This window comes from Conger conger, chromosome 15, assembly GCF_963514075.1.
Source record: "Conger conger chromosome 15, fConCon1.1, whole genome shotgun sequence".
Lineage (NCBI taxonomy): Eukaryota > Metazoa > Chordata > Actinopteri > Anguilliformes > Congridae > Conger > Conger conger.
The window spans coordinates 17570497-17589715 of NC_083774.1; the positions used below are offsets into that span (position 1 = coordinate 17570497).

Here is a 19219-nt window from a genome sequence, read left to right on the forward strand (position 1 = left end):
CATATGTGTCTGTGTCTGCATATGTGTCTGTATGTTCATGTGTACATAAGCGTGCGTGCGTGAGGGTGTGCGTGCAAGTGTGTGTCTGCGTGTCTGCATGTGCGTGTGCACACGTGTGTTCATACGTGCATCTGGAGAGGATCTGCATGTTCTGTTCTGCTGATTGCATGACTGTATGTTGGACAATCTAAACTCAGTGGGGATGCGGTGAAATGATGGGTTTGGAGGAGACCGAGTATCTCTGCATCTGTGTTCTCACACAGGCAGCTGGAATATTTGCTTCCCAGCTCATTTTCCTCCCTGTCAGTCATAAAAGGAAGGGAGGTCCTTCCCATCATTTCCTGTGATGACAGCAGTGAAGCCAGATTTATTAGCATTTTTGTGTGTGTTGATAAAAGGCAGGCAAGTGCTCACACCTTTAAACGTTTGAAAGCGAGTGCCATGAACCATTTGATTAGGGCGTCTACCCAGGCATTCGCTGGTCTATAACTTTCAAGTTCAACTCTTTTATTATCTTTATGATTATTTTAGTTTAGATTGTCAAGTTTTAAGAGTTGTAATAGACTTGTAATATAAAGAACAACGACATGAAAACAATATAATTGGTTTTATTTTTTATAGCTTACAGCGATCGAGACAGACAGGAGTTCATGAATGGATTACAGCAGTGTCATTCTTTTGCATTAATACAGATAGATCCGATTCCGTTGCCACTGACAATTTATCTGTAAATGGAAAGTTAATATTTTTCATTATTTTCATACTTTTTTGCAGGAATGCCATTTATTGACATTACGGCTTTATTAAGTGACATTTCGTAAGTGAGAAGAGCGGAGCCGTGTGAAATGTAATATACGATGGCATTCTCCAGGTGATGGATTACGGCCGTTGAGCAGAATGCAGCGAATACGCGGAACACTTGCCGCTGCCTTGGAAACACTACCGTCACCGTGGAGACACTCCGGCGCACTCACAGGGTGGAATAAGTCTGTTAGCGGGGAAAGCAGGAAGCGATCCGATCTGGCTTGACTCTCGAAGGCTGAGACTGTTTGCCAGGGATTGAGCGTGCGTGAGCATGTGTCTCTGTGTGCCGATCATAAGATCAGCGTGGCTCTCAGACTGAAGAGCAGGCCTGTTCCCTCTGATCCCGAGAGATCCAGTCAAGGGCCCTCAGCTGCAGTGCCGGGCTGTCGCCCCCTTCTTTTAGGGGCCCTGGGATCCCAACTGGATCCTCCTTTGTCGTCATGGCAGCCATCACTGTATAACACATTACCCCGGAACTGAACTGAAAGAGTTCCCTCAGAAAGCTGACCTGAGTCAGCAGTACAGAATGCCAGCTAGCTCCGTATACTTTAGCGTAGCAGGGTGTAGCTGAGTCCAGGTGTGTAAAGGGGAAGTGGTCTTGCTTATGTTGTCATTATTATCACACTGACCCGACTTGACAGGAGAGAACATTGTTCATTTAGTGTTGTAGGCTGGACCAGTGCCCAGGAGATTCGAGTGAACATAGCCGTGTCAATTCCGTTATTGGTACAATATCAGTACCCGGCTGTCGCCTCGCAAGCCACTAGTTTTAATGAAGTATCGGACATGATGGTTATTATCATAATAATACCATTCTTGTTCATTTGTTTGTTGTTCTTTTCACTTGTCAGTGGAACCACGACAAGAAAGACCAAGTTCTTGGGAAATTGCAGCTCGCGATTCCTGATTAGTATTTCGGCTGAGTGCTTTGCCTGAGTGGTGTGCACATTCAAGATTTTTGCCAAAATATCGAATCACCTCAGAGATACTGTAGGAATGAGTGATGGGAAAAGAAACTGTAAATGAACGGTAAAAAAGGCAAAAAGGCACATTATGCTAATAGCCTGAAGCAGGCATGCATTTTATTCACTGACAGTATTTGGAATTTCTGTCCAACACGGAACATAAGTGTATATAAAAATAAATATACTGGATACTGGAGATCAACCCCCTGGGAAGCTGAGAGCCTTTTCTGAGCCAAACTAGAGTAACAGCAGTACTTAAAAGCACACTAGAACCTCTTTGTACTAGAGGAAAATAATCTGAAATTTCAAGAGAATCTGTGGGGCAAAATGTAAATCTAGATAACATATCTCCAGTTACTCCAGCAGACCATTAAAATGTGTATATTTGCACAATGTGCAGTTGAACCACACCTATACTGTATGTTTTCAGCAATTTCAAAAATTGTGTCTGGAAAAACTCGATGGCCTGTTTGTAAATGCATCACTCCCGTTTCATCAGATCATAAATTTGAAATAAAAAGGAAAATTCAATTAAAAATGGAAATAAACACATCCTTTATTTATTTTTCAAGGATATTCAGAGTCTCTCAGGCCCCTTACACATTGACGTTAGAAGTCTAAAAACCTGTGAATTCCTAATCGCGCGCTTTGTTCTATGTCATTTAAAACGGGCTTTGATCTTTCGCAGATGGATTGATGCATAAACAGTTTACCTCGCGTTGATGTGATTTTCGTCTCTGTGCAGCACGCAGTCACTGTAAATGTTTTCATTGCAGCAGAAATGTCTGTGCAGTGTTATCAACGCCTTTCTAGAATGGAAATCAATTCCACGCACGATGCGCCCCCATTAGTCTTATTCATCCCCCCCTCCCGCCCCCTCCTGAACTTCTCTTCCTCTCTTCTTATCGTAGTGGGGTAAAAAAAAAAAACTTTACTGCACAAAGACGCAACTTACCTTGTGTTGTCAGCATTTCAAAGGCCATCATTATCATGCAAATGTGACATTGAAGAAGGAACACAAGCACATATTCACATACCCTTTCACTCTGGCGAAAAATATTTCCCTCGCTCAGGAGGAAGATGCAAGCAGAGAACAACCTGCTCCCCCGATACTGAGAATTCTTCTATCTCTCCCCGCGCCTGATACCGCCATATCGCCGCCACTTGTTTTGTCTTTCTTCATTTATAATCTCTGATCTGTGCAATCCATCGCACAGTATCCCCGGGCTGTCACTCAGCTGAATGGCGTCCTCGAGTTACCTTTTTGCCATATATATCCTTCATATTAACAGGCCATTACTTATCCTATATGAGGGTGCGTATGATACAGTATGGTACCAGGAGATGTTTCTGCGGAAGGTGCACGGGTTTCTGAACAATCATGCTAATGGTTGAGCAAACTCATTACATTACATTAATGGCATTTGGCAGACGCTCTTATCCAGAGCGACATACAGACGTCGTGTGGCTACACCGGGGATCAACGGTACAGGCCTGACTCTTTGTCAGTGAGGCTGTTTTATGAGCACCTCTAGCCCTTTGGAAGCTCTCCCAGACCTGGCTTGGCCCTGGGTTTGCAGCGCTGAGATCAGGTGGTCGAAACGCGGCGTTGTTCTCTGGCAGTCGACACACGGCCGGCAAGGTCGTTTTGGGAGGTTTGTCACCGCGCAGCCTATTAATGTCCCCCCTAAAGGTATCACTGCAATTAGGACCCAACATGATTTAGTGTGTCGGTATGTAAATGCCATTCACGCCACAGAGCGCTACGTTAATATGCCCTTCTCACATCTGCGAGACAGATGTTTTAGCGCACTTCAATAATAAAACTCTGCTTCCTGTTAAAGTACCATGCCAAACTGTAGACAAGGAATGAATACTCATAGGCTAGTTTATTTTTACAGTACAATGAGCCTGGACAAGGGTGAGTGAATGCCTTAATGTGCAAAAACCTTGCTGCATGTGGTCTCGGGCTGTGATTAATGGGGAGAAAGCTGCCAAAGCTCTTGTACATAAATATTAATCTGCTTTTTTAACAGGCCCACATGCCCTGCATTAGAGGGGAATTCCACCGCAAAACAACATTTAGCTCATTTAACAGATAACGGTGTAACTGATTAATTCTCTCTGTGTGGCTGGCCAAAGGATTCTCTGTACAGAGATATTGGCAGCGTAAGTGCACATGTTGGAAGAGGTATACATCAAAATGATGCATGTACATCAAAATGATGTACACCTCGGTCCTTTCTCGTTTTTGAAGAACTACAGTGAGCGGGTAATCCGAATTTACAGCTTTGAAGACCTTCGAGTTTAGCTACTTCGGAAAACATCCCTGACCGACGTGATTGGACAACGTTTGTTGATACATGTGGAACCCTACCCGACTATTGTAGTCTTTATTAAAGCAGGTACATGGAACATGCTCAGTACTTTGGGTCTGTACTCTATCTCTTCACTTGTGACGGGTAGAGAACTGCCTGTGAGCTCATTTTAATCAGGAGGCCAACACAATTCCCCTTTAATAGTGGGAATGGTGTCATGTGTTTCACTATCAGGAATAATCTATATAGGAGTACACAATGCACATCAAATTCCATTTGTCATGCAGTGTCTGTATCACAATCAATGCTGGAGATACATATGTATATTTATTAACACCTCCAAGCTATACTGGGCTCTTATATGAGTAGAGACATGGGCAGACAAATAATGTTGGCTGTGCAGCGTACAAATTTCACACCTCAAAATTGGCTGGAGACAACACTAGTCTCATCAAAAGAGATTCCTCTGAAGGCTGGCGGGGCTCAGAAGCAGGGCTTGCCTGGGGGTGAGGAAGTTCTGTTGTGTTTACGTGGCGTTGGCCTGTCAGAAGGAGACCCAGCCAGGTTACAAACGTGCCAGCAGTTCCTGCAATCTGTGTTCATTATGATCACAACAGCGCAACACTTCCTTATTCCCACAGTACAGACAGGACTTTTATCATTGGCAGCGACTGTTGAAAATGACATCTGCTTGTGTGAAATACTATATTTATCACTCCAGAACAACCATAATTGTGCATGTATTACGTGAATATGCATTTGCACAGACACACGCACTTTGTCTCTGCTTGCATGGGTCTTCAGATTCATGGATTCAGAAAATGATTTCATATTTTTCCTTCTTGTACTTTTGTAAGTTTTGCTCACAACATTTCCCTTAGTGCAATTAATTATGCATCTTTAATGTAATCAGCCCTAACAGCGGAAAGCTTTCTAATGTCGATTCACATTTATATCAGGTCTTATGAAGGAAGGCAATGTTTTCGCTCTAGAAGGAGGCATAAATAAATAATTCAGTGCATCAAATTATTTGGATGGATTATATTAGTGACAGAAAATATATTTTTTCTATTAAAATGACAGAAGAAAAGACAAGGCATTTAGCTCAATAAACCCAACATATACAAACCATATAACGAAACAAAACTAATTAACAGTTTGATAAGCCTGTATTGGATTTTGTGTCTGTTAGATTAGAGGGTCATTAGTTGTGTGACAGCCTGCGGCTTCTCTGTTTGACCCTGTTTTGCGCGGTGCTGTTCCTGTCACTGCTCCGTGCCCTGTACCCGTCTCTGATCGGGTGTATCAGAATAACCACCGTACAGGGGGACTGCGCTGCCGTCTGCAGCCCACGCCAGCCTGTCTGTGTTCAGGTGTGCCCCACCCTCAGTCCCCTCCCCGGGGAGATGCTGCACTTCTGTTGCAGTCCTCTGAAGGGGGAGGGGGGGTCTCTCATGTGGTTCAGACTGCTTGGGTTTTTTCCATGATGGTGGTCGGTGTTTTTTTTTTTTTTGACTAGAGAATTGTCCTTAATTTTACCCCATCCCTCCCCGCCCCATTTACCTTTTCTCTCTCTTTTATTCCCATAATCTCTCACTCTCCTAATCTCCCCCTCCTCCCCCTTCATCCCTGTCCCCCTATTTTTCTCCTCCTCCTCCTCTCCATCCTCCTCTCCTCTCTTCCATCCCTCTCACCCCTTTTTCTCTCTGCCTCCCTACTTCCTGCAGGAGCTGCTGTTCAGTGTGTGCGCGCTGAATGTGATCTCCACCATCGTGTGCGCGCTGGCCACTGCCATGTGCTGCATGCAGATGGTGTCCACGGACGTCCTGCAGATGGTAAGTGTAGTCTCTGAGGTTATCCTGATAGCCCCTCATAATCACTCTCTGTGTGTCTGGGTGTGAGGTGTGTCTTTATCCAAAGCGCTGTACAATCGATGCTTCTCATTCACCCATTCGTACACACACTCACACACGCCAACGGCGATTGGCTGCCATGCAAGGCACCGACCAGCTCATCAGGAGCATTTAGGGTTAGGTGTCTTGCTCAGGGACTATTCGACACACCTAGGGTGGGATCGAACCGGCAACTCTCCAACTGCCAGATGACTGCTCTTACCGCCTGAGCCAATGTCGCCCCAATACGTGTACCATTGCATGCTGGAGCTCGCATTGCTACAGACGCATGAGCCACGCACTGCAATTTCACCTCAAAGATGGGAGCGCCATGCGATTACACCTGAACAAAGAATTTGTAGCGGTTTCAGCTTTTATACTGAACTGTCTTCATCTCTGCTGAAAGCTAAAGTGGAACTGGAGGACATGGAGAAAGAATAAATAGAGCAAGATTTTCCCCCTCTGTGTTTGCAAAAGGCATATCATCTCGAAAATGTCCCAGTTTTTTCATTCTCCACATTGCTGGGAGGGAAACAATTTGTGCGCGTAAACCTCTGAACCTAAACGCTTTGCAACCATGAGGGAAATCACACACAGTTATGAAATAGCTGACACGGTGCCAAGTTTTACAATACACAGATTGATTTGTACTGGAAAACCTGCTGATAAGTGACAAGTTATAACTGACAATTGCCATTAGAGAGAGAGAGAAAGAGAGAGAAGGACAGGGAGACAGACCAAAAGAGAGGGAGAGACAGACAGAGAGAGCAAAAGAGAGGGAGAGACAGAGAGAGAGAGATGGGGAGGGAGTGGGTGGCAGGTGGTGAGGAAGTTGTGGACTCCAATATTATCAGTGCCTTTTTAATATCTCCAGAGAATTTTGCCCGAGAGACCTTTTGATTGGAGGGTAATAAACTTCCCAGGAACATAAAATTCTAATATTGTACATGAGCAGACTTTGTGCATTTTATGGCCGGCGCTGTAAATTGTGTGACTCCCTAAATGGAAGTGTGAAAGGCCATCGGCGGTGATTGATTGGGCCGAATGATATTAGCAGTGGCTGTGGCTGTGGCTGCAGCTGGTTAGGGAGCGGGGGGATTTGTTTCGCCTGGGAGCGCAGGCGGGCAGGGTGAGTAATCAGGGCCGACTCCAGCGGCACAGTCGCTGCACACAGACAATGGGCCGCGGGGCCACGGACGGCCGGTGTGTTTCATCAGCTTTCACACCTGATTTCACTCCTCCTTTTCCATCAGCATGTGACCGCAACACGGGATATTTTTAGTTATTATTGCAGTTTTTATCAGAAGTAAATCCTTTTTTTTTACTGAAGGTGATTGCCACTTCAAAGGTGCCTTGAAGTTTGTCTTTAAATAGTGAGGCATTGTAATTTTCCCTTTCTGTGGTGATTAAAATAGTTTATAAGGAAACACTAGAGCAGTCATATAAATTAAAGCTGAAGGCAAACAGTAAAATTAATGCAAACTGCTGAATATTTGCATAGAGGTTTTTGACTGTGATGAGTAAGCATTGATTGAACTCCTGAGTAGTCTGGCATGATCATAAGGGAGAGATAAGTAGGATGGAGACCAAGAGATGAAATTAGCTTTTTAGCGTTTGGGGTCACTGAAAGGTGAAGGACAAAATACCCCGTCTCCCCTTATTCTCCTGTAGACTCAGACAAGGGCCCTAAATCCAGTTCATTTTCCTCTCAATGCAGGAGCAACTCTCAAACTATTCTTTTCATTCCCCCCCCCCCCCCCCCACACCCCCCCCGGTTTCATGCACATAGCTGAATGTGGCGCAGGTGATGCATGTTGTCACCCCATCAGGAGTCGGTCTTGACTGTTTCCGTCCGTGTCCTGCTGTGTGTTCTACTCCATTGGCTGCATGACACCCAGTTCCAGTTCTGTCTTCTGTTTGTGTCTCTTAATCATGGGAATGGTGTGGGAACTCTATGCTTTTTTATGCACTTTTTACTGTTTCTTCCTGTATGCAGTTGTGATTCTAAGAGTATAATAACAACTACTTGTCCTGTTGTCTGTTCATTATTTTAACATTTATGAGCAGTGAACAAAAACCCTGTTCATAAAAATATATATATATAAATATTAATAAATATATATATATATTTTTTTTGCTGCAGTTTTTATTGTTGTAATTTTGAATAAATGCATAAATGACTTTTACAGATATAACGTGACCACAAAAAGACATTCTGGCTAACGTTTTTCAGATGATCTCTGCTTTCCAGTTTATGCCACACAGAAGTCGGGTCATGAACGCAGACTGCATGACCCCTCACGGTACCATCCTGCACCAGACCCTGGACTTCGACGAGTTCATCCCGCCCATTCCCCCACCTCCGTACTACCCCCCCGAGTACACCTGCACCCCCATGATGGAGGCGCAAAGGTAGCGCCTCACCCCGCCCCGGGACGCCGTACCTATCTGACCTCGGCTGAAACCGAGCTACGGGCCGTTCGGCAGCCGCACAGCGGTCCCCTGGCCCCATTAAAGGCGCTGATGTGTGCTCTTTGATCACTCATTGGTATTTATTTCCACTGCACACAAACACATCCGCCGTGATTGAGGGCAGAGGATTACATTTTTATGTTCCTGAGATACAGTACATACTCAAAGTGCAGGTATAATGCTGTGCATTCATCATTTTGTCACATCTTTTCTCTCTCACGGGCAGACATAAAATCTATTTATTAACTGTCCAGGGTAGACCTGTCCCCTATCATATATCTGTTCTGTCAGCTGATGCTCCCGCCTTTTTATTTAGTGAAATCTTTGATGAAGAACCTTTGGCTTGCCACTTTGTGGGCGAGGTGCAGATGTTGCGTTGTATTAGACAGTATCCCTGCCTTTGTGTAAATGTGCTATCGATTTTCGCCCCCCTGGGCGCAAGACAGTCAGTTAAGCTCGGAGCCATAAAGCCATGCTGATTTAGCTTTGGTGACAGGCTCTGCCGAGTCCTCCACAGGGCCGTAAATACGTGGACACACTGGCGGACCGCGTCTATGCAGCCTTGTAGCTAAGGAGCAGAAGCGTGCCGTGACATCATTATGTGTCTGATGATATACGGGGACATGCAAAGAGTGTCTGACAACCAGCCACCTTGCACATGAAAGAGCCTGAATGCTACGTTCAAGTTTGTGTGGAGAAGCACACCGCCTGTGTTAGAAATCAATGCATACGGCACCCAACAAACGCAACCCAAACACCATTTTGAATTAGTAGAAAACAAGAGTCTGAATATAATCCTTTCAACACATCAAGTGATTTTTCATTGTGATTTTAGTTGTGCCTCTTTGTAGTTCCCTCATATGTTCCAATGCATTTTCAAGCACAAATGTAATGCCGCACTGCAGTCAGGTCAGAGGGATGGAACGGTTTCCCCATGGCTGTATGGTTTTGATTTGGTGAATTTCTGGCCAAAGTGCAGGAAAGTTCTGGTAGAGAGCTTTTTTCGGTCCTCAACTCTTAAACAGCAGCCATGCACTGTTCTAGTCACTGGACCAAAGACACAGGCTGCGTCTGCCACCTGGAATGCTGACGCTGTAATCCAAGATGGAGGCCAGCAGGGTTCAATCTCCCCAATCCCCGTGCCAAATATAAAACCGCCACATCGCTTGCCATCTAAACTGTCCCATCAGCATCTGTGAAATCATCTCTGCAAATCCCTTTTTTAAGGTTCATCAGCAGGTTGCTGTGAAATAATTGGAAGCTATCAGAAAAGTCAAATTGCTGTGAAAGTGTGCCACTGTCTGTCACTATATAGTATTGTCAAAAGGCACCACTTACAGTCCACCACAATTTCCATAAAATTATGTCATGGCTGCTTTGTGCAAACTTTAGTAGGGAAGTAATTAGAGGCACACTGGAGAGAAGGGTGAAGACACTCCAAATTCTGAATATCCTATCACGGATAGACATGCCCTCTAGTACACCTTACATCGCTCCATTTGTGTGAAATATTGATAGGCACAATGCTGTAATCAATATGAGCCATTATGTGCTTCATTATGTGAAGTATACCCTAGATGCTTCTTGTTTTTGGGAAGTAAACACTGAGGCAGCACAGGGCCAGCTGAGCCATTATCCGCTGTCGATGGGGGGGCTGTACACTTTATCTTATTCAAATGGTGTTTTATAGCTGCTTATTTGTAAGTGATGTTTATTTTACTGTCTTCATTTGCATGTTTTCCCTTGCCTCAGCAGCTTCCCTCTCTACAATTGACAATAACCGTTCTACATTATGTGAAGGAACTGTATAATAATCACATTTATGACTATGAGTTATTTACAGTGTAACACACACATGGAATAGGGTATCAGTGCTGCATGGTGCTGTAATTTGACTGTGTGTTTCTGTGTATCAGAGGGCTGCACCTGGACTTCCCCCACTCCCCCTTCAGTGCTATCTATGGTGTACCCATCAACAGCCCTGGGACCCTCTACCCTTCCGAGCTCCCTCCACCATACGAGGCTGTCGTAGGACAGACCCCAGCCAGTCAGGTGAGCCTCCGATTCTACACTGCCTTTCTCTCTCTGTGGAAATGTTGCCCTGCAAAATTATGTGTAATATTATATTTATAAAGAATTATTTAATTATTAATGATAACGCCTTTGCAGTATGTCATCTATTTTTATGGTTTTATTCTTGAAATTTCAATCCTGCCTGCTGCAGACATAAACACAGGCAAAATAGCTGTTCATCAACTGGCAGGCTGACAATAATATTTGAAGTGTTTAGAGGAAAATCATTTGAGATTTTTCAGAATTATATTTCATGTCGAATGCTCTATTTTGATGATGTTCAATGGCTGTATAGGTGTTTATGAATAAGGTACTGCAGTTGCAGTCAGATGAGTGACAGACAGTAGTGACAGTAGTTCTCAGATTAGTGACATTTTGTTACCTTTGGTTTCTTAATCACACAGTAATTGATTGAATGCTGCTTCAAGTTGAGCATTTGAACTGTGAGAGGCAAGGCAAACTGTTCTCCCAAGAGAAGATCCGATCAGTGGTCTCTGTCACACAACAAGGAAAGGTACTTTAGCAATGTGAGAAACAGAGAGAGGCAGAGAGACAGAAAGAGAAAGGGGGGATGATGAATTATGGCAGTCTTCCTTAGGGTATATACAACTTTGGAATGCTTTTTGTTTTTATTCAGAAATAGTAAGGTCATGGACTTAGTAAAAAGGTTTTACCACATACTACTTTTCTGACTAACTTCTGTATGTTTCAGTGCTTTCCACAAATTACCGAGAGGTAGAGAGAGACACAGAGAGAGACACACAGAGAGAGACAGACAGACAGACAGATGTAATATGCATTGTAATCTGCAGGCGATGAAGAAGGGTGAGGAGGGAAATGCCTTCACTTCTGCATTTATAAAGCCTTCCACATTCCACAAGTCTAATCTTTGAGAGGTGAAATTTAATGTCAAGTTTAAAGGTTCAATGTTAAAACATTGTTACAAGACCATTGTGAATCCCTTCCAATCATTGAAAAAGACTCACTGACATGTTGACTCACCCTCTGCCTGTGTTTATAGTCCTTAAATTCGCGTTTCTAAATATAAAGTTGATAGACCAACAGTCTGTACCAAAACATTATACAGCTGTACAATAATTCAAGGTCATTGGTTGAAAATTGGTTCTAATTGCCACAGCGAATGGGGGGGTTTCAACATCAGCGCATTCACAGAGAACGGGGAGGGATAAACAGTGTTGTGGTTTGAGGGTGTTTGTTGCTGCAATTCCTCTCATGACCGTTAGATTACCTATTGTACCTTTAAATCACCTGTGTTTATAGGAATTGAAAACAGATTAATTGATATAGAAGTGTCTCTAATAAGCAAATAATGCTCTCTTAATTGTTACTTTCTTAATTGTTGTCTTGCTCGTGTTTGATTTATCGAAGAGTGCCTGTCTCACTATCATTGTTATAGTGTTATCCAAACTGAAAGCCTTAAGTCTTTTTATAATGAAAAGTCTTTCCTTAAACCTGATTGTGAGCCCAAGCCTAGCTTGTTTTTCTCCCACAGCATACCCCCCCCCCACATGTGTTTTTAATGTCATTCATTGGTCTCCTGAAAAACAGTTTCGATTTTAGTTTAGCCAATGAGAAACACCACCTCGAGAGGTAACTCTTTCTTTCAGTATTGTTATTTTAAACCAGTGTTCACATTTCTAAAAAAAGGATAGGTTTATTTATTTTTTCTGCCATCTATGGCTGTCTTCTTTTAAAAAATGAGCTCAGAGCAACAATTCAAAAAGCAAGTTTGAGACTGTGCTTGTTTTCTTATGTCAAAAGGAGTTTGCTTAAGAAAAACAACTGAGAGTTTTGAGTCATCTGTACAAATATATATATAAGCACACAGTAACCAGGGTCAAATCAATAAGACACAATCATTCTTAACTGTTTGTGAACTCATTTCAATTGATTGTGTCTCGATGTGCATTTTAATAAATTGGACTGGAGCAGGCAGTGGTTATTACTAGACCCTGCAATGCACTCTTAATTGAAAAGGAGTTATACCACTTGAGTAGCTCAGAATCCCTCTCTGAGGACACGTCTGACCCGAGGCTTGATTGAGGAGGGTGGACATGGTACAAGAGCGGATCAATACCCTGCAAATGCAGTCTGATTGGTCTTCATGGCAACAACAGTGTGTGAAAATGGCAGACAATCAGCCTAGCAGGAGAACGGCACTATGGGGAGGGGTTTCCATTACCTTTGACCACCAGCGACGGTGAGCACTGACATGCAATGACGAAGAAGCGATGATTCAAAATCAGTCATGAATGGGTGGTTATCATTCTTATCAATTTAATTCATGGTTTTGCCGATGCTAATAATTTCATTCAAGTTTAGTTTATCCTTAATAACCAAGGGGGGAGGGGGTCTTGAGAATTTACAACAAGGAAGGTTGCTTTTAAGGGGAAAGCACAGTGGTGGGCATTGTGTGCAGAAAGTGTACGTGCTGCTCATTCCCTGGTGCTGTATGAAGACACCCTTAGTGCAAATCTATCACTGATAACTGGGGGAGGAGCCAGAGGCCAGATGTTCTTCTGCTTGACCTCTGACCTCCACTGTTCAGATGGGGGTTCATGACCTCCTCACTCTCAGACGGGAGGAAACATGGCTGCTTCCCCACGTCCCTGGTCCCTGTCTGGGGGGAAAGGGGGGATGAAATATGCTGAACAGGATGGATTGACTCTCTCCCCCTCTGTGTGTTTGTGTGTGTGTATGTGTGCGTGTATGTATGTGTGTGCATGTGTGTGTATGCGTGTGCGTGTATATGTGTGCATATGTGTGTGTGTGTGTGTGTGTGTGTGTGTGTGTGTATGCGTGTATGGATGTGTGTGTGTGTGTGTGTGTGTGTGTGTGTGTATGCGTGTATGGATGTGTGTGTGTGTGTGTGTGTGTGTGTGTATGGATGTGTGTGTGTGTACTTCCTCTGCAGGTCACTACCAGCCTGGAGCAGCAGGCCACAGAGTCCAGCCTGTGTGAGAGGAACACCACTGCAGGCCTGAGTACACAGGGTAAGAAGGTCTGCTACCCATCCGCTGTCTCCAAACTGCCTTTTATCAGACAACTGGGAACCTGTTTCATTTCTGCTGAAGGCTTGCGATCAATTAACATTTCACTGTCACCCCCCCCCAGTTCCCACTGGGGGTGAGGTCAGCTGTCAGGGTAAAGGGCAGTGTGGAAGTCAGGGTGATCATGTGGCTGTGCTTGTGGATTTATGCTCCTGACATGTGTGCCGTGCCATGCCCCGGCCCTGCAGCCTCCGTGGACAGCGCCTCCCTCATGGTTTCGGAGGTTGCGGACCTCCCCGACCACAGCTGCTCCTCGGAGGACCTGTGCTCCCTGGAGGTGCAGGGCTCCCTGCACTCCACCTCCGACCTCTCGCCCTTCGGCACGCCGCGCACCGCCCCCACGGACGGCAGCTGCACCAGCCTGGAGCACAGCGCCCGCTTCTCGCTGCCGCACCGCGGCCCCGCCCATCACCACGACGACGGCGGGCACAGCGACTCCTCCCACACCCAGGACCACTCGCCCGACTGGTCCTTGGAAAACATCAACGTGCTGGGCGGGGAGGAGCCCATCGGCGTCTCGCCCATAGCCACGCCCACACTCGCCAGAACGAAAGCCAATAGGACACCGGCAGTTTCTCCACCGCTTCCTTCTCCGGGTCCCGCCTCTGCCTCAAACTCTGCGGCCCCAGCGGGCGTGTCCGCGCCCCCCGGGGGCCCCGCCTGCCCCTCCCTGTCTCCGCGGCTACGTGGCCACAGGCTCTGCTTCAGCGTGTGGTCTCCTCCCGGCTCCTCCTCGTCCTCCTCCTCGGCGTCACAGGACCCCTCCACCTCCGCAGTGAGCTGCTCCGTGCCCCGTGCTCCACGCTCACACCGGCCCGCCAGGAGGTACCGCAAGCTGGCCGAGATGGTGCGCTCCACCAGCGACCCCATCTCCTGTACCTCCGTCTCTGGAAGTACGTGAGTTCAGCCTTCACCGCAGTACTGCGGCTCGTACAGATATCTCATGGGGCATTAAACATCAGATAAACAAACGATGCATAGTTTGAGTAATCAAGTAAGCTGTCCTGCTCACAGAGCTGTGATGTTTTAATATCAGTGTTGTGTGGAGTAACAGGCCGCCAGCAGGGGTTATGTTATGTTTGGTTTAGGAGGTATTCATAAATGATACTTTGTTCAAGATTAAGGATATAAAATGTCCATGCTTTGTTCAGGATTAGGAATATAATCATGTATATATAAATATATGATGAATAATGTAAGAATGAATACTGTAAGTACAGTAAAAAAAATTATTTGTACTTTACATGACTATTTATGCACAAAGCTATTGCAAGATCAATATGAAGCCAGTGTACCATGGTAACCATCTAACAAAACACCTAGAAGTTTGAAACCTGATCTTATTTTGCCTGGATAACTCTGACACATAAGCTTTTATGTACAGGGGCACTGAAGGAAAAGGTAAGGACTATAAAGTGAATGTTATTTGAACTCAACAGATAACGTTACCATTATAGCATGCAGGTAGTCTGCATGAAGGCAACTTTTCTGTATAACAAATGACATGAGCTTCATATCTCCGTAGCATTCACTATAGGTCTATAAGGAGCTTTCATTTATTAGCTTAACTGACCTCATATACACCCCTTAATTAGAGGCCAACTATGTTCTCATTGGAAACAATGAGGAATTAACTTTGCTCTGCCTTTATGCACTGTTGTTTGACAAAATATATTATATATATATATATTTAGTATAAGCCTCCAATATTCTCCTACAGGATACAATGATGATTCAACTATGATTACTTCATATCATTACTTTCATGTACGTACAGTATAGTCAATTTATGGATATGTATGCACAGTCACTTGCACATACTGTATCACAAATCTGTATCATTTGAGCCGTCAGCCGTTTAGTTTGTTAAATTGTTCTATGTATCTCTGTCGCCCCCTGCAGGTGACAGCTGTGGCTGCGCTTCTGCAAGTAACCAGCTGCCTGAGGACTCCCCACAGACATCACCTGAGCCAGGTATCAGCCCAGCCTCTGTCCTGCTCCTCCCTCCGCAGCCGCTGCTAAAACAGTACCAAACCAGTGCCCTTGTGACCAGCCAAGCACACACTCTTAATACAAACACGCACAAACATACAACAAAGACACATTAGCCACTAGAAACTACATTCATTCTCTCCTATCTACCTCATCAATCATACAATTTCAGGGAGCTACTTGTCACTGTCTGGGTATGCAGTCATACATACATACTCTAATCCTTCTTAAAGCCATTAAACAGAATGCATGGTTACAATTGAATGATTTACACATTATTTTGGCCTGTGACATGCATCCTGTAGGAAACAGATCTCTTGGTCTAAGTTCTTGGGCTACACTTGAAATACGCAATGGTCTCAGTCGCTGTGAAGTATCACTGTTCTTTCTGATGAACAAATGGGCGCAAACATTGAACACAAACAATGCATCGACATATTCTGTATATCATCTCCACATTTCCAAATTTTAGTCCTCGAGTACCCCATTGTCAATAAAACTGTTTTGACTTCCAAATGAGCTCTGCACCAACTTACTCCTAACACCACAACATATTGCTTTTTAAAATCTTTATAGTGGTATCTTGATGGGCGTTCAGTCCAGCAGTATGCAATGAATTGCTCATCAAGCCTTATCAGTATAGAGCGCAGGTGGTACAGCGGCGTCTCAGATTAACTCTAAAACACGCATTTGGAACTTTCTAGATTCATGTTAAGATACAGAGAATTTGTACAGAAAACATTTTTTGAGGACAGGGCCGTCTGGGAGATATGCAAGTCTGCAGCGGGAGGCCCTTATCACGATGCACTAGGTACATTCTCAACACTCACCCGTTTTTTCTCTGGCATGATACATTCACAACAATTTCCCCTTTTTTCTCTGGCACAATACATTCTCTGGCTGTACACAGTGTGAAAAAACATACATTCATGAGATAAAACATTTTTTTAAATGCCTGGCGTGAGGGCCTGACAAGCACAAGGCCGTAGTGACAGACCTGTATGGGAAGGTTACGCTGTGATAATCATGCTGTGTGTAGCGCTCAGTGTCATCGTCTCAGCATTTCCTCATTTTTCATCATTTCTTCAGCAGCGTGCTCAGAGCACACAGCGGTGGTGGTGTCCTACCAGAGTCCGCCCAAGCCCAGTACCCCTGGCAGCGGGAAGCAGAAGGTGGCCGCCAAAGTGGACATTCGGCTTAAGCCTCGGGGCTTGCAGGGGGCCTCCAAAGAGCGGCCCCACTCCCTGGCTGACTTCAAGACCTACAAGGACACCAAAATGCTGGTGGCCAAATTCCTGGAGCACTCTAGCTGTAGTCTACCTCTAGAGGTCCAGCAGGTGGTCAACAGCATCAAGTTCGTCATCAAGTCGGACGAGCGGCACATGGAGGAGGCCATCTTCAGTGCCAACATCATCGACCAGGTGAGCACGGAAACCAACAGACGCAAAGCTCGGGTTGAGCTAGGTTCCCAGGAGCAGCCAGCTCAGGCGCTTGTTCCTATACCTGTGACCTGCCCCAAAGTCTGGATTGACCCTGAACGCACCAGTGCTGACAGTGGTTGGGAGTTTAATGGGGCACAGTAAAATTAGCCATAGTGTTACCCACCCACAGAGGGATGGCTTCTATCAGAAGTGTATTGCCTGCCTCATTGCATTGCACAGTAGTGTCTCCTCTGGACTATTGGGGTACTGCCTTTGTGCAGTGCTCTGGTGCAGTCCCACACTGATGGAGTACAGAGTGAAAAGAAGCAGCCCCCTTTCAGAGGATGTGTGCATTCGTTTGCCTCAACAACTGATGGGAGAACATTACAGATATGGGATGGGGAGACTAGATCCACACTCAGCATTGGGCGTTTTCAAATTTGGGGTGAATAGCTTCATTAATTATTCAATTAAAAACAAAAACTCTTGGATTAGGCTAAGATTTGATGGCAAATTCTATTGTCTTAAATCCCCTTACGGTTGACGCCTATTTTTTCCAGATGCCATAAAAACAACAAGTTTTACAACTTTTAGAAGTTAAGATAAACATAGCTCTTCCTAGCTTCTTTCTCATTGAAGTTAGCATGTGCATTAATCCCTGTGTGGCCCTGTGCAGGTGATGACACAGTCGCCCCGCAGACAGCGCAGTCCCAGGAAACGCGTCCACGAGGACCTGCACCTGCGCAGCTGTGGGGCGCTGAGCTCCCCTTCGTCTTTCCTGCGCCGTCACCCTGGCGCCCGGCCGCCCGGCCCACCGGAGCCCCCCAGCACCTCGACCTCCGACCACCATCACAGTCTCAGCAGCGTGTGTCGAGAGACCATCCTCTGACCACCCCGTACAGCCAGGGTGCATGTGCCCCACCAATAAAATAAAAAAAACCCGCCTCGCTGTCTCATGGTGTGCCAAGATCAGGACCTGGAGTGTATACACACAGGACCTCTCCTCAACTGTAGTCAAACACAGCAGAATGTCATCCCTCAGGGGACTGGTTTACTTCCATCTTATTTAATACAAGCTAATCATAAAAGCAAAGGAAGGGTTGAGCCCAGAGCCAAATTAAGGGGACATCTTAATGTGACATTAAGAACAAGAATAAGAAGAATTAGCAGAAGAAGCTTTCTACTAAACTGTGAATCTAAGAGACCTTGAAGGTACTGGCTCCCACCTCCTTTTCCCAGGTTTTGGGATGACAACCAGCCCTCACTCTGTGCCGCGTGAGGACAGAGATCAGTGGCTTATTTCATTTACCTCAGTGTGTTTCCATTCTTATCAGTGTTACAATAAAAAAAAAACATTTGAGTTTTTTTCTTGTGTGGTTTAGATGTTTTGTCAGACCAAATGACTACATAATTCTGTGTGACTTTGCTTTGAAACACCACTTTGAAAGCATTGCTATCATTAAAAGCGTTACTATCAACAGGCATACAGTAGCATTAATGAAAAAGTGGATAATTTTATGGAGCTCTCTGTGGAGCACAAAAAAAGTATATTTCAGCATACATTTTTTTCACATGGGAAGGGGAGCATCAAACTCTAAAGAATCTCTATTTGAATGTAGTTTTTGAGAATTAAGGATGTATGAGGATGTTATATTAGCCAATAGAAATAGCATTTTCTCCTTGGCCTTTTAACACAGGCGAGACAATGTGGTATTATTTGACTTAATATGGCCTCTTGGCCAGAACAGTATTTGCCAGTGTATGTATGTAAATCGCTATGCCAATTCACTGCTCATCATCACATAATGTATAAGCAGCACTGCTTCATTTGAGTACCCTGGGATCAAATAATCAACCTATAAATTTGTATTATCATCATATATGTATGAGTTCTAAAGCAAAAGATTTTTCTTATGACCTTTATCATTTCTCATTTATCAATGACCTTTAAAATTGGTTCAAATCAAAGCATAATAACTTTCAATGCAGAGTGCATCTTCCAAGAAAAATTTAATGCTCTCTAATGTGAGATGCCTTTTAAGTGATTCATTTGCATGCATGCTGTGTGACATCAATAAGTATGCCTCTTTTTGCATCAAATCATATTTTAAAATTGCCTCTCAGGTTTAGTGCAATCATTTACCAGTCATACTGAGTGCTCTTTATAAGGGTGCTTAAATATAGATGATCCACCGTATATTACCTTATCAC

At 44.6% G+C, this 19219-nt stretch overlaps 1 protein-coding gene across 4 annotated transcripts in view; it reads left to right on the top strand.

Moving 5' to 3' along the window:
• LOC133111712 (protein ENTREP2-like) overlaps nt 1-18373 on the top strand; it is a 104481-nt gene extending 86108 nt beyond the window's left edge. Inside the window, exons 5-12 of one of the 4 annotated variants that reach the window (XM_061222260.1) lie at nt 5815-5922; nt 8213-8391; nt 10368-10503; nt 13460-13538; nt 13784-14488; nt 15498-15569; nt 16677-17008; nt 17685-18373. In XM_061222260.1, coding sequence (XP_061078244.1) covers nt 5815-5922; nt 8213-8391; nt 10368-10503; nt 13460-13538; nt 13784-14488; nt 15498-15569; nt 16677-17008; nt 17685-17897 — 1824 coding nt within the window. In that variant the 3' untranslated portion in view covers nt 17898-18373. The remainder of the gene's footprint in view (nt 1-5814; nt 5923-8212; nt 8392-10367; nt 10504-13459; nt 13539-13783; nt 14489-15497; nt 15570-16676; nt 17009-17684) is intronic. The other 3 variants (XM_061222261.1, XM_061222262.1, XM_061222263.1) reach the window with 3 other exon arrangements.
• Nucleotides 18374-19219: the final 846 nt, after the last annotated feature.